This window comes from Trachypithecus francoisi, unplaced genomic scaffold (genome assembly GCF_009764315.1).
Source record: "Trachypithecus francoisi isolate TF-2019V2 unplaced genomic scaffold, Tfra_2.0 Lachesis_group16, whole genome shotgun sequence".
Lineage (NCBI taxonomy): Eukaryota > Metazoa > Chordata > Mammalia > Primates > Cercopithecidae > Trachypithecus > Trachypithecus francoisi.
Window position 1 is genome coordinate 87,591,711 of NW_022681461.1, and position 13,177 is coordinate 87,604,887.

Consider the following 13,177-nt stretch of genomic DNA (forward strand, 5'->3'; position numbering starts at 1 on the left):
TTCTCAGCTAGAATGTTATTGGTGTATTGAAATGCTATTGCTTTTTATACATTGATTTTCTGTCCTGAAACTTTACTGAATTTGTTTATCATTTCCAGGAGCCTTTTGGCAAAGTCTTTAGGGTTTTCTATGTATAAATTAATACTATTGGCAAAGAGAGAGAGTTTGACTTTTTCTTTTCCTATTTGAATGCCTTTTATTTTTTTCTCTTACCTGGTTGTCTGGCTAGGACGTCCAGTACTATGTTGAATAGGAGTGGTGAGACTCTTCTTCCAGTTCTCAAGGGGAATGGTTCCAGCTTTTGCCTATTTAATATGATGTTGGCTATGGGTTTGTCATAGATGGCTGTTACTATTTTGAGGTATGTTCCTTCAATACTTAATCTGTTTTGAGGGTTTTTATTATAAAGGGTTGTTGGATTTTATTGAAGGTCTTTTCTGCATCTATTGAGATGATTATACGGTTTTCATTTTTGATTCTGTTTATATGGTGAATCACATGTATTGATTTGCACATGTTGCGCCAACCTTGCATCCCAGAAATAAAGCCTACTTGATCATGGTGAATTGACTTTTTGATGTGCTGCTGGATTCTGTTTGTAGTATTTCATTGAGGATTTTTGCAGCTATGTTCATCAGCAATATTGGCCTGAAGTTTTCTTTTTTCGTTGTGTCTCTGCAAAGGACATGAACAGACACTTCTTAAAAGAAGACATACAAGCAGCCAACAAACATATGAAAAAATGGTCAACATCATTCACCATCAGAGAAATGCAAATCAAAACCATAATGAGATATCATCTACACCCTCAGAATGTCAATTATTAAAAAGTCAAAAAACAATAGGTGCTGGTAAGGCTGTGAAGAAAACAGACTGTTGGTGGGAATGCAAACTAGTTCAGCCACTGTGAAAAGCAGTTTGGAGATTTCTCAAATAACTTAAAATAGAACTACTATTTGACCCAGCACTCCTACTACCAGGTACATACCAAAAGGAAAATAATTCATTCTATCAAAAAGACACCTGTATGTTCATTGCAGTGCCGTTTACACTAGCAAGGATATGGAATCAACCTAAGTGCCCATCAGCAGTATATTGGATAAAGAATATGTAGTATAGAGTCAGATGTAATGGCTCACACCTGTAATCCTGGCACTTTGGGAGGCCACAGCGGGTGAATCACTTGAGCTCAGGAGTTTGAGACCAGCCGGGCAACATGGTGAAACCCTGTCTCAACCAAAAATACAAAAAATTAGCTGGGTGTGGTGGCACTCGCCTATAGTCCTAGCTACTCGGGATACTGAGGTGGGAGGATTGCTTGAGCCTTGGAGGCAGAGGTTGCAGTGAGTAGAGATTGCAGGATTGCACTCTAGCCTGGGTGACAGAGCAAGACAGAGAGAGAGAGAGAAAGAGAGGGAGGGAGGAAGGGTGATAGGGAGGAAGCGGGATAGGTAGGTAGGGAGGGAGGGAGGTAAGAGAGGGAAGAAAGGAAAGAAATGTGGTGCATATACACGATAGAATAAGACGGAATACTACGGAATACTATGCAGCCATAAGAATGAACGAAATCATGTCCTTTGCAGCAACATGGATAGAGCTGGAGGCCATTATCCTAAGCGACCTAACAAGAACAGAAAACCAAATACTACATGTTCTCACTTATAAGTGGGAGCTGAACATTGAGTACACATGGACACAAAGATGGGAACAATAAACGCTGGGGATCGCTAACCAGGGAGGGATAGAGGGGACTCTAGGCTGAAGAACCTCTTGGTGGGTATTATGCTTACTGCCTGGGTGACGGGATCGTTGGGACCCCAAGCCTCAGCGTCGCGCAATGTACCCATGTAACAAACCTGCACGTGTACCCTTTAATCTATAATAAAAGTTGAAATAAAAGAGAGAGAAAAGGTACAGGAGGCGCTTGTAGCCCCAGCAGCCCGGCCCAGATGAAGGAGGGGCATTAAGGGCACTGCAGGACACTGTGAGGAAACAATAAACCTGCTCGTTCCTTAATTCAGCCGCTTCCTTATTCTGGAAGCGCAGGTTCAGCGCCAGAGGCTGGGGTGGGGTCAGCGGAGCCCGCTAGTAAAGTCAAGGCCCATGCAGCTGCGGACTCAGACCCGGGACATGAACAGACACTTCTTAAAAGAAGACATACAAGCAGCCAACAAACATATGAAAAAATGGTCAACATCATTCACCATCAGAGAAATGCAAATCAAAACCATAATGAGGGCCCTGGCCGCAGTGTGAAGAGGGGATGGGGTCGCCGCTCCCACCTCTGCCCTGGCAGGAAGTCTCTGGAGCTCCGGGACAGGGCGGCGAGCGGGCGCCGAAGAGGCAGAAGGGGACATGCGGGCCTGCAGCAGGGGCTTCTCTGAGCTTCCCTGGACTCCGGAGTGCGGGCACTGGAGGTGCGCAGCCCTCGCCTTGGCGCGCTCCCGGCACAAAGTAGGCGCGCGGCCCCGGCTCCAGCGCGCTCCCGGCACACAGTAGGCGCGCGGCCCCGGCCCCGGCGCGCTCCCGGCACACAGTAGGCGCGCGGTGCGGGCGGGCGGCCGGAAGGGGGCGCCGGCGGGCGGTATCCGGGGGCGGAGCCGACGCGGCCGGCAGGGCGGACGGGCGCGGGCCGCGCGTGGCGGCGGCGATGGGCGAGGGCGGGCTGCCCCCGGCCTTCCAGCTGCTGCTGCGCGCGTGTGACCAGGGCGACACGGAGACCGCGCGGCGGCTGCTGGAGCCGGGGGCGGCGGAGCCAGCCGAGCGCGGCGCGGAGCCGGAAGCGGGCGCGGAGCCGGTGGGGGCCGAGGCGGCCGGGCCCGGGGCCGCAGCAGCGGCGGCAGTCGGGGCTCCGGTGCCCGTGGACTGCTCGGACGAGGCGGGCAACACCGCACTGCAGTTCGCCGCGGCCGGGGGCCACGAACCGCTGGTGCGCTTCCTGCTGCGTCGCGGTGCCTCGGTCAACAGCCGCAACCACTACGGCTGGAGCGCGCTCATGCAGGCGGCCAGGTGAGGCGGCGGGGCTCGGGGGCTCGGGACGCGGCCCCCGGCGGCCGGATCTCCCCGGCGGCCAGATGCCCCGGGAGGTCAAGAGTTAAGGACTCCTTAGAATTAGAATGGTCAACTTTGAGTAGTCTTTGGTAAACTTTGAGCATAGAAGTGGAAATACTTTTGTATTAACATAAAATCAGATTCTTAGAAACTTTGGCCTTTCAGAATAGAATCTGGAGACAGCGAACAGAATCGTAGAGACTTAGAACCTTAGAGATTTAATTCATTTCTTTTTTTTTTTTTTTTGAAATGGAGTCTGGCTCTGTCGCCCAGACTGGAGTGCAGTGGCGCGATCTCAGCTCACTACAAGGTCCTCCTCCCGGATCCATGCCATTCTCCTGCCTCAGCCTCCCGAGTAGCTGGGACTACAGGCGCCCACCACCACACCCGACTATTTTTTATTTTTATTTTTATTTTTTTAGTAGAGGCGGGGTTTCACCGTGTTAACCAAGATGGTCTTGATTTCCTGACGTTGTGATCCGCCCACCTCAGCCTTCCAAAGTGCTGGGATTACAGGCGTGAGCCACTGCGCCCAGCCTGATTTAATTCATTTCTTATTGTAGTAAGGGTTTCCTCAGAACCTGCTTTCCCTTCCTGGCTTGGCGTTGAGGATGCTCCGAGACCAGGCAGAGTCACCACCCAGGGCAGTGGTGGACAGGCCAGGCAAAGGAACAAGCTTGACCGGAAAGGTTTGAGTAGCTCTGGGGGCAGTTGACCCATTTTGGAGACATTGGGGAAGGTTTCTGGTAGAAATGATGTTTATATCCACGTGGAGATAACCTCCACATGGATGCCTGACAATTAGCTAGGACAGAACAAGTGGGATGTGGGAAGGGCATGATGGGAGGCCCATGCAAAGGCTTGGGTGCACGAGCTGGTAGGACTGGTAGAATTATGTATGAGTAGAATGATGTACTAGTCCCCCCTGGAGAGAAGGCAGATGCCAGGGAATGGGGGGAGGGGGGAGCTGAGGAATTTACTGAGTGAGGTTTGTGACTGCAGCACTAACATGCCTAGGAGTGTCTCGGAGACCCCGATCACCAGTTTTAATCAAGTTCTGCAGGATAGTCTGAGCCTGGGTATTTTAAAATGTGCTGTTCCTCAGGTGGTGTGACACCGACTATATATTCAGGTAGCATCTCTGCCTGTGTTGAGTTGTGCTCCAGCTTTCTGCTGCGTAATTCATACCAAAAGGTCAAGTTGAGGAGTAGTATGTATGGAAGACTTCCAGAAGGATGTATAGTGTGTCTGTCCCTCAGATCGGGGTCGGCAAATGCGTGGCCCATGTGCTGACACCTTCCAGCCTTGTGCTCTTCTTCTTTGGATCTGGATATGCCCCAGAATCCTGCTCAAAACCGCACCCCTGGCAGCCACCACGCTCGGTCTAAGTGAGCATCTATTTATCATCCCAGCTGTCTGTGTGCATCAGGCCAGACTATCAGACACCCTGTGCTTTTGGGCTCTTGTGGATGTTTTAGTATTAGAAATGGTGACGTTAGTGTTTTTTCCTTTTTCCTTTTTTTTTTTTTTTGAGACAGAGTCTCGCTCTGTCACCAGGCTGGAGTGCAGTGGCGCGATCTCGACTCACTGCAACCTCTGCCTCCCGGGTTAAAGCGGTTCTCCTGCCTCAGCCTCCCAAGTAGCTGGAATTACAGGCACGTGCCACCACACCTGTGCCACCCTGCCCAGCTAATTTTTGTATTTTTAGTAGAGACAGGGTTTCACTATGTTGGCCAGGCTGGTCTCGATCTCTTGATTTTGTGTGAGCCACTGTGCTCCGCCATGTTTTTTCCTGTTCTTAAAATAACAGGTAACCTTTGGCCAGGTGCGGTGTCTCACGCCTGTTATCCCAGCACTTTGGGAGTCCGAGGCAGGCAGATCACGAGCTCAAGAGATCGAGACCAGCCTGGCCAACATAGTGAAACCCTGTCTCTACTAAAAATACAAATATTAACTGGGCGTGGTGGCGTGGGCATGGTGGCACGTGCCTGTAGTCCCAGCTACTCGGGAGGCTGAGGCAGGAGAATCGCTTGAACCCAGGAGGTGGAGGTTGCAGTGAGCTGAGATCCTGCCACTGCACTCCAGCCTGGCAACAGCAAGACTCCATCTCAAAAAAAAAAAAAAAAAAAAAAAGTAACCTTTATTGAGCTCCAACTTTCAGTCAAGCACTGTGCTAAGTGCTTTAAATGAATTAACTCATTCGATCTATACAAAACCTTAGGAAGGAGGTACTGTTGTCATCCTCATTTCATAGATGAGGAATTGAGGAACAGAGAAGTTAAATAACTTGCCTAAGTCACATAGCTACCAAGTCGCCAGACAGATGCACACCTAGGGAGGTGGCTCCAGAGCCTGTGCTCCCAGCCATGAATCCTGTAACTGATAGTTTCCCTCTTGATGTTGGTGGCGAGGAAGCGGCTTGCCAAATTTGCCGGAGACTTCTCTCCTAGGGACAGGGTTGCATAGTGTTTACCTTCTTTCCCTACCCTTCGTTTCCTGCCTGCCAGTGGGGCAGAGCTGGACTCTCAGCCCGGTGCTTTGAGAGGGGAAAATGTGTGACAGCTCTTTAAACACAGGTGTTAATTGCTGAAATTCATCAGTAATCACAGCACCTGTTCAGAAAGCCCCTCGCATGCCCATCTCCAGCAGTTACCTATTAGAAACTTAGCCTCCACAACATTATCTCAGCCTTGCTTGAATCCTGTTTTATTTTCCGCATAGTTGAGTGCTCTCTTGGGCTACTCACTAATTCAGAAAACCTTCCAAATTTCACTGTTTCTGCTCTAATTCGGCCCTTTTTTCTTCCTTAAAAAATTGGTTATACTGGAGCTTCGATTTTGAGTCCAGGTTCAACTTTTGACTTTATCACGTTCAAATTGAGAGGCTTTAGATTAATTGCTTTCCACTGTAATCTTCAGTTTCCTAATCTGTGAGTTTATCTCGGGGTTTATTAAGATCAAATGAGATAAAAATGTGACAGCACCTTGTAATCTGCTGTTAGGGATTATGCTAGATTTTATCTCATGCTCGATAACTAGTGTAATCTTTTAGAAATCTCTGCTACAGTAGAGGATACACCAGTTCTTCAGTGATTTCCACTGCTCACCTCTGGACCTTCCCCTATGTGGTTATGCCATTTATGCATTCATTTACTCAGTTTGTTTGACAAAATTTACTGAGCCCTGATGTGGATCAGCCACTATGATAGGGGCTGGGGAAACAACATGCCTGGAACCCTGTCCTGTCCTTGGAGAGCCCGCCACTGGTATTAGGAAGTTGGTGGGTGCAGAGAGAGAATTAGAGAAAGAGGGCTCACGTGCAGCCAGCGGCAAGCCCGTGGAATTAGATGCTTAGAAGAGGGGCACTGACGTAGTCTGGTGAGGGGTGGTCTGGAAGCTGCTTGGAGTGGATGAGAGCTGAGCCGACTCCTGAAGCAGGACACGGTTGGGGGTGTGCTGAGTAGATAAGGACAGGAGAGTCCTCTGATGGTGAAGTTGTGGTGGAGGCAGGAAGGTGTGGTGTGGGAGCGGGAGGAAGTAAGGTTGGCAAAGCAGTCAGGTCTTCGGCAGTCAGAAGCTGGGGAGTGACAGATTTGGGTTTGGAGAATATCATTTGGGGGTCGCATGGAGGATGGGCAGGAGGGAACAAGACTGGAGGTGGGGGGACATTGGGGTGCAGCTTTCTGCATTGAGTTGGTTTCAGTTTGCCTTGTCCCTTTCTGCTCTGGGAGTGGAGGTCAAGAGGCCCAGTCCCCTGCAGCTGGTGGAGCTGTGTCACCAGGCTCTTGCTCCGCAGCTGAGGAGCCCCATGCTGTTCAGGTTCACGTCCCAGAAGGTATTCAGCTGGAGCCTCGGACAGAGTTCAGCCCTGGCCCGGCTGCTAGCTGCCAGCTGCCAGGAGGAGGGAGGTCCTGGGTTTAGATGAGGTGCAAAACTGGCGCCCGGGAAAGAGGGCTGAGCATCGAGAAACCCAGAAAGCTGTCTCACAGGTGCAGACATGACAGTGGCTTTGTGGTCTCGAAAACCTGGAGTAGACAGCCCCCATCTCGTCAGTGTTTTCTTGTTAGTCCGGGGCTGCTTCTAGCTTGGAGATACACAGCTCTGAGCCCACCAGAGACACCAAAAACATAGCTTTTCTGCCCTCTGGTGTTAAAAGAAGGAAGCGATTTTGCTGGGAAGAGGCACCTGTTTTCCTTCTCCGGTGTTAGGAAGTTGGTAGGTGCAGATTTGTCTCTTCAGGGGCCCAGCAGTGACTTCATTGAGGAACATCTGGCCTAGGCCGGATCCTCAGCCACCTGCAGCAAACATTCCTGCCAGCAGGTGGCAGTAGGCCTCCAGGCCGCAATGCCCAGCCCATCTGCTGACCACAACCTTGCCACACCTCTTGGCATGGGGTGTGTGCTTTTGGGGATGGGGGGGTGGGTAGAAATGAATCAGACATGGGCCCTGCCTGTGTGGAAATTAGAGCACAGGCAGAGAGACAGATTCCCAGGCTATAAAACAATAAAATGGACTGTCTGAAATGTAAGAGACAGCATGGTGTAGGGGAAAAAGCAAGGGCAGCGGGATTCACACAGACCTGTCCTGACCCCGATTCCGCCCCTTACCAGCTGGGTTCCCCTTGGCATGTTGAGTAATGTAACATGAACAGTTGTAATAGCTAACAATCGCTAACATTGATGTGATGCTTCCTGTGGTCAGGCACAGAGCCAGGTGCTTTACATACAACTCATTTAATCCCCAACAACCCTTGAAGTTGGCACAGTTATATCCCCATTTTACAGATCAGGAAATGAAGGCACAAAGAAATCCAAGTTCTTCCTAAAGGTCGTGCAGCTGGTGGTGGGGAGAGCTGGATTTGAACCCGGGCAGGGCAGCTGCTCACCTTCATGATGGTGCATCTGTATCTGTGGGACTGGCACAGTGCCTGGCACCAGAATAAGACTCTTATTATGAATAGCTGTCAGGACTAATAATTCATGACAATTCAGGACGACAAAAGCTGTCTCCCGAGTGCTGTGTGTTTAGTGTCACTAATTCTCCATCTTCCTGGCAGATTTGGGCATGTGAGTGTGGCACACCTCCTGTTGGATCACGGGGCTGATGTCAATGCCCAGAACCGGCTAGGGGCCAGTGTGCTCACTGTGGCTTCTCGGGGCGGCCACCTGGGTGTGGTGAAGCTGCTCCTGGAAGCCGGTGCCTTTGTGGACCATCACCACCCTTCGGGCGAGCAACTGGGGTTGGGCGGCAACAGGGATGAGCCCCTGGACATCACGGCCCTGATGGCCGCCATCCAGCACGGGCACGAGGCCGTGGTGCGTCTACTGATGGAGTGGGGCGCGGACCCCAACCGCGCAGCCCGGACCGTGGGCTGGAGCCCACTGATGCTGGCTGCACTCACTGGGCGGCTTGGAGTGGCCCAGCAACTGGTGGAGAAGGGCGCCAACCCTGACCACCTCAGCGTGCTGGAGAAGACCGCCTTCGAGGTTGCACTGGACTGCAAGCACAGGGACCTTGTAGACTACCTGGACCCGATGACCACCGTCAGGCCCAAAACAGGTCAGGCTGCATGCCCTCCGTGACTTCACAGAGGACCCCAAATTGTGTTTATGTGGCTTAAGCTGAGGATTGCTCTACTGGAAGGACACACAGAACTCAGAGTCCAGCCCTGCAGACCAGTGAGACTGAGGAAGTGGTGTGCTTAAGTATCGGGGAGATTGCCTGTGACATGCAGGTTCTGGGCCCATTCTCTGCAGAGTCTGATTTGGTAGCCCTGGGCAAGAGTCTGGAAGCCTCCATAACAAGGCTGCTCTCCCTAACCACATCATTCTGATGCAGTTGGTTCTGGGGTCCTTCTAGAATAAGGTTTGGCAAACTTTTTCTGTAAAAGGCCAAATAGACTGTATGGACCATACGGTCTCTGTTAAAACTACAGTAGTCACTTCTGCTAGAGTGAAAGCAGCCTTACATATGTAATGAGTAAATGAATGGGTGTGGCTATGCATATAATATGTAAATGAGTCAGTTGTGGCTAGGTTCCAATAAATTACAATTACAAAGACAGGCAGTGGGGCATATTTGAGCCATGGGCTATAGTTGGCCAGCCCCTGCTGTACAATAGTGTGCCTGACCTCCTCTGCCCTGATCATTTCTCAAACACTAATTCATGTAAAATTGGTGAAAATTAGTTTTTTTAAAAACATCTAGCAGTGTGTCTTTTTTTCTTTTTTAACTTCTTGCCATCTCTCTGGCATGTAAAGGGTTGTCTAAACAATCCTTAGCAAATCTGCCACAGGACATACCACGTTTCAAAACCTCTAATGCACCGTTTGCAATAAGATTGCGACACACAGCCTTGGTACCCTCTGTCTATGTAAAAGGCCTGACTTCGATGGCAGGACTGACAGCCAGGGAGTAACAGTAGGTGGGCTGCAGTGTATATAAGCATCTAGCTCTGAGAGGTCAAGAACTGAAGAAAGTAGCTTCAGGCACATTGGCTAAAAAGACCTGAAAGTGTTAAGTTTGTTACCATTGAAAGAATATACAGTGGCCCCATCAATTAAGAGATGCTAAAAATTTGGTAAATGCTTATTAGAAATATACTCTCCAAAAAAAAAAAAAAAAGAAATATACCATCCAATCAGAACAAGTCTGAAATAAACATGTTTTAAAAGCCTGTAATGACAGAGAGGTGGCAAAAATGAAGAGGACGCTCAAATGAGAAGGAAAAAGAAGTGAAGTTTAGGAAGACCTATCTGAAGTCAAGAGAACTCTTACTTTGTCCAGGTGGGAAACTGAGGCCCAGAGAGGGCAGAAAGCTGGTCAAAGGTCGCACACCCATTGGAAACTGAGTGAGTGACACTCAGGAGTTGAGGATTCCATGGGAAGAGCACCTAGAGGTGATTCTCCCACCTGCACCTTCTGCATGGGCTCTAGAAGCTGGTTTAACGCATGCCTCTTCTGAGCCTTTGCCTCATCTGTGAAATGGACACAATGGCAACTACTACGGGGTGGTGGTGAGCAGAAGGCAGGTTATCCTCTGGTGTGTGAGATACTCGGCACAGTAGAGTGTTAGGTACTCATACAGGCTTGCAATTAGAACTTAGGGTCCCAGTCTCCTAGGACAGGGTTTTATTTTGTTTTTGTTTTTGACACAAGGCCATTGCTCTCCTTTAAAGGTTTGGGTTGTTTATGGCGGGGATGGGGAAAGGATCTGCCTTTCCCAGGTCCTGTCGTGCCCAGCACACCTGCCATGCTGAATCTCCCCTCACCCTCGCAGGGACCCTCTGAGGAGGGTGTTCCCCCATTTTGCAGGGGAGGGAACTCAGGCTCAGAAGTGGACACTCCAGAACTTGCACGTGCCCGTGCGTGCCGAGCTGTGCCTCTTCTGCTGTGTGTGCGTTTTCCTTCCCAGGTTTCCTCAGCCTCTGCATCTTGAATCTTCACAGAGTGCCCTCGGGCTTAGCTTCTGACAGGCCTCACTTTAGGGATTGTCCTGGCATCATGGGATGGTGATGCCCTCATTTCCCCAAGACGCAGAGGCTGAGACACATTGGTGGATGTGGCCAAGGTCACTGTTTACTTGGTTCGACCCTGGCTATGCCCCTGCTGGCCAAGGGACCTTGAACTGGTTGCCTGAGTTCACCAAGCTCCCATTTCCTTCTCCACAAATGGTTGGTAGGAGTGACACCCACCTCAGGACTGCTGTGGGGGTCACGTGAGATCCTACCTGGCCCAGAGGGAACACATGAGAACTGGCGTTACTCCATAGTGTTGTCGGTGTATTTGACGGGAGCGAACCTCGGGTCTTCCAGCAGGATCGGGTCATGTTCCCATCAAGCAGACCCAGCCTGAGGCTCAGTTCTCCCACTCTGTACCTGGGTGGTCTTGGTGATGTTAATTAGCCCTGCAGGACTTCAGTGTTTTTTTTCATAAAATAGTCATAATAAAGACACTTTTCTTAGGAGATTTTTGTGAGGAATAGTAAGATCATGCCTGTAAAATTTTTATCGCAGTGCCGTGGCACATACACAACATCCAATAAATGGAAACTCTTATGTTTTGATTGATCATACATTCATTCCGATACTTCACAAATATGTACTGAGGCCTGCTATGTATCAGGCACCTTTCTAGGCACTTTGGATACATCGGTGAACAAATGAGATCCTAATCTCTGCCCTTGAGGACCTTGGCCTCGATAAGGGGAGACAGGCAGTCAATAGGAAATATACATATTAAATATATAGTAGGGTAGGTGGTAAGTGCCATGAGGTTAAAAAAAAAAAAAAAAAGGGCAATGTAAAGAGGTTGGGTGTGGCAGAGCTGGGACAATGCAGGCTGCTGTGTCAAATGGAGTGGTTGGGCAACCTTGAGAAGGTGGGACTGCAGCAGACATGCAGGACCTGAGGGAGTGTGTTGGCCCTGGGGGATCCCTGAGAAGAGCCCCAGGTAGGGTGCAGGCTGTGCTATTGAAAATGACAGATTATGAAATAAATAATAGGAGCCCCAGCTCTTACTGTGCAGTGCCTGGAAATCCAGCCGCCACCAAGGCCTTGGAGGTCCCCTGGTCTCTGCCTTTCATTAGCAGCAGAACAGAGTACCTTTGATGCGGTAGCTGTCATTGTGACGCCCCTGACTCCCCACTGAGGTTGTGATGTGGAGGTTGGAGCAGATTTCTTTTCCTTGGGATGGGGCAGGGTCCCTGGGACTGCTTGGATATAGATGAGAAAGCTGAAGCCCCAAGTGAGGAGGAGACATGCCCAGAGTCACTGGGTGTCAGGACACAGCTGCCCCTGCCTCCTGGGGCCAGGCTCCGCTGTCAGTGATTAACTTGTGTCAGATGGTTGCTTAGCAGCAAACACTAAGACCAGGTGACACTCTTCTGTGGAAAGGTCTTGGCATGAGAAGACCCCCCCACACAGCAAAGATGGTTCTTGAATACTTGAAGGAACATGACATATTTTTTTAAAAGTCAGGTGCAAAATTGTTTCTTGATAGTAATTCACAGGCAAAATTGATGTACTGTGTCCTGTGGCAGTGTCTGTACTTCTCATTAAGAATTCTGGGATTCTGGCCGGGTGTGGTGGCTCACGCCTGTAATCCCAGCACTTTGGGAGGCGGAGATGGGTGGATCATGAGGTCAGGAGTTCGAGACCAACCTGCCCTAGATGGTGAAACCCCGTCTCTACTAAAAATGCAAAAATTAGCCAGGTGTGGTGGCAGGTGCCTGTAATCCCAGCTACACTGGAAGCTGAGGCAGAAGAATCGCTTGAACCCAGGAGGTGGAGATTGCAGTGAGCCAAGATCTCACCACTGCCCTCTAGCCTGGGAGACAGGGCAAGACTCCGTCTCAAAAAATAAAAAAATAAAGGAATTCTGGGGTTCTGGCCTGGAGCGGTGGCTCATGCCTGCAATCCCAGCAGTTTGGGAGGCCACGGCAGGCAGATCACTCGAGGTCAGGAGTTCCAGACCAGCCTGGCCAACATGGCGAAACACTGTCTCTTACAAACATTAGCCGGGTGTGGTGGCATGTGCCTGTAATCCCAGCTACTCGGGAGGCTGAGGCACAAGAATCACTTGAACCCAGGAGGCAGAGGTTGCAGTGAGCCGAGATCACACCACTGCACTCCAGTCTGGGCAACAGAGTGAGACTCCATCTCATAAAAAGAATTCTGGGGTTCACCTTGCTGGTTGCTAGTAAAGAAATAATTGTTCTTTGAATGGGGCTTTAACATCATTTGATCCCTGCAACAGCCAGATGAAAGGGATGTTATCCCCACATTTGTGATGAAGAGGCAGCTTACTCTAAAAATGTGCACTGAAATTCTTATGCACTGACTCCACACTCAGTGCTCCTTGCCCCGGGCTGCAGCTTCCTCCCAGCTGCTCGAGAGGGCTTATCTGGACCAGAGTCAGCCCAGATTCACAAGTTCCCTCTGGCAGCTGCTCCGTCCCCCGGGATCAGTTAAAGACTGCAGAAGGCCTGCCTTCAGCCCCCTAGCAAGCAGACTGGCCATGAGGATGCCTGCTCTTACAGGAGCAGGGTACCTGCTGGCCCAGGCTTGGAGGAAGGTGTGGGATGAGCATGTGAGAGAGGGGCTAGCATCTGGCGGCTGCAGCAAGGC

The 13,177-nt window shown here is 50.3% G+C and overlaps 1 protein-coding gene across 10 annotated transcripts in view; it reads left to right on the forward strand.

Annotated features, from left to right (window-relative positions):
• Positions 1 to 2,592: 2,592 nt before the first annotated feature.
• Positions 2,593 to 13,177, forward strand: part of ANKS6 (ankyrin repeat and sterile alpha motif domain containing 6) — a 66,191-nt gene continuing 55,606 nt past the window's right edge. For 9 of the 10 annotated variants that reach the window (XR_004443651.1, XR_004443650.1, XM_033237998.1 and 6 more), the window contains exons 1-2: positions 2,603 to 3,009; positions 8,107 to 8,609. Coding sequence is in view for 8 of the 10 variants with exons in the window: in XM_033237998.1 (XP_033093889.1) it covers positions 2,651 to 3,009; positions 8,107 to 8,609 (862 nt within the window). In the remaining 2 variants the exon portion in view is untranslated. Of the gene's footprint in view, positions 3,010 to 8,106; positions 8,610 to 13,177 lie in introns of all 10 variants that reach the window. The other variant, XM_033237999.1, reaches the window with a different exon arrangement.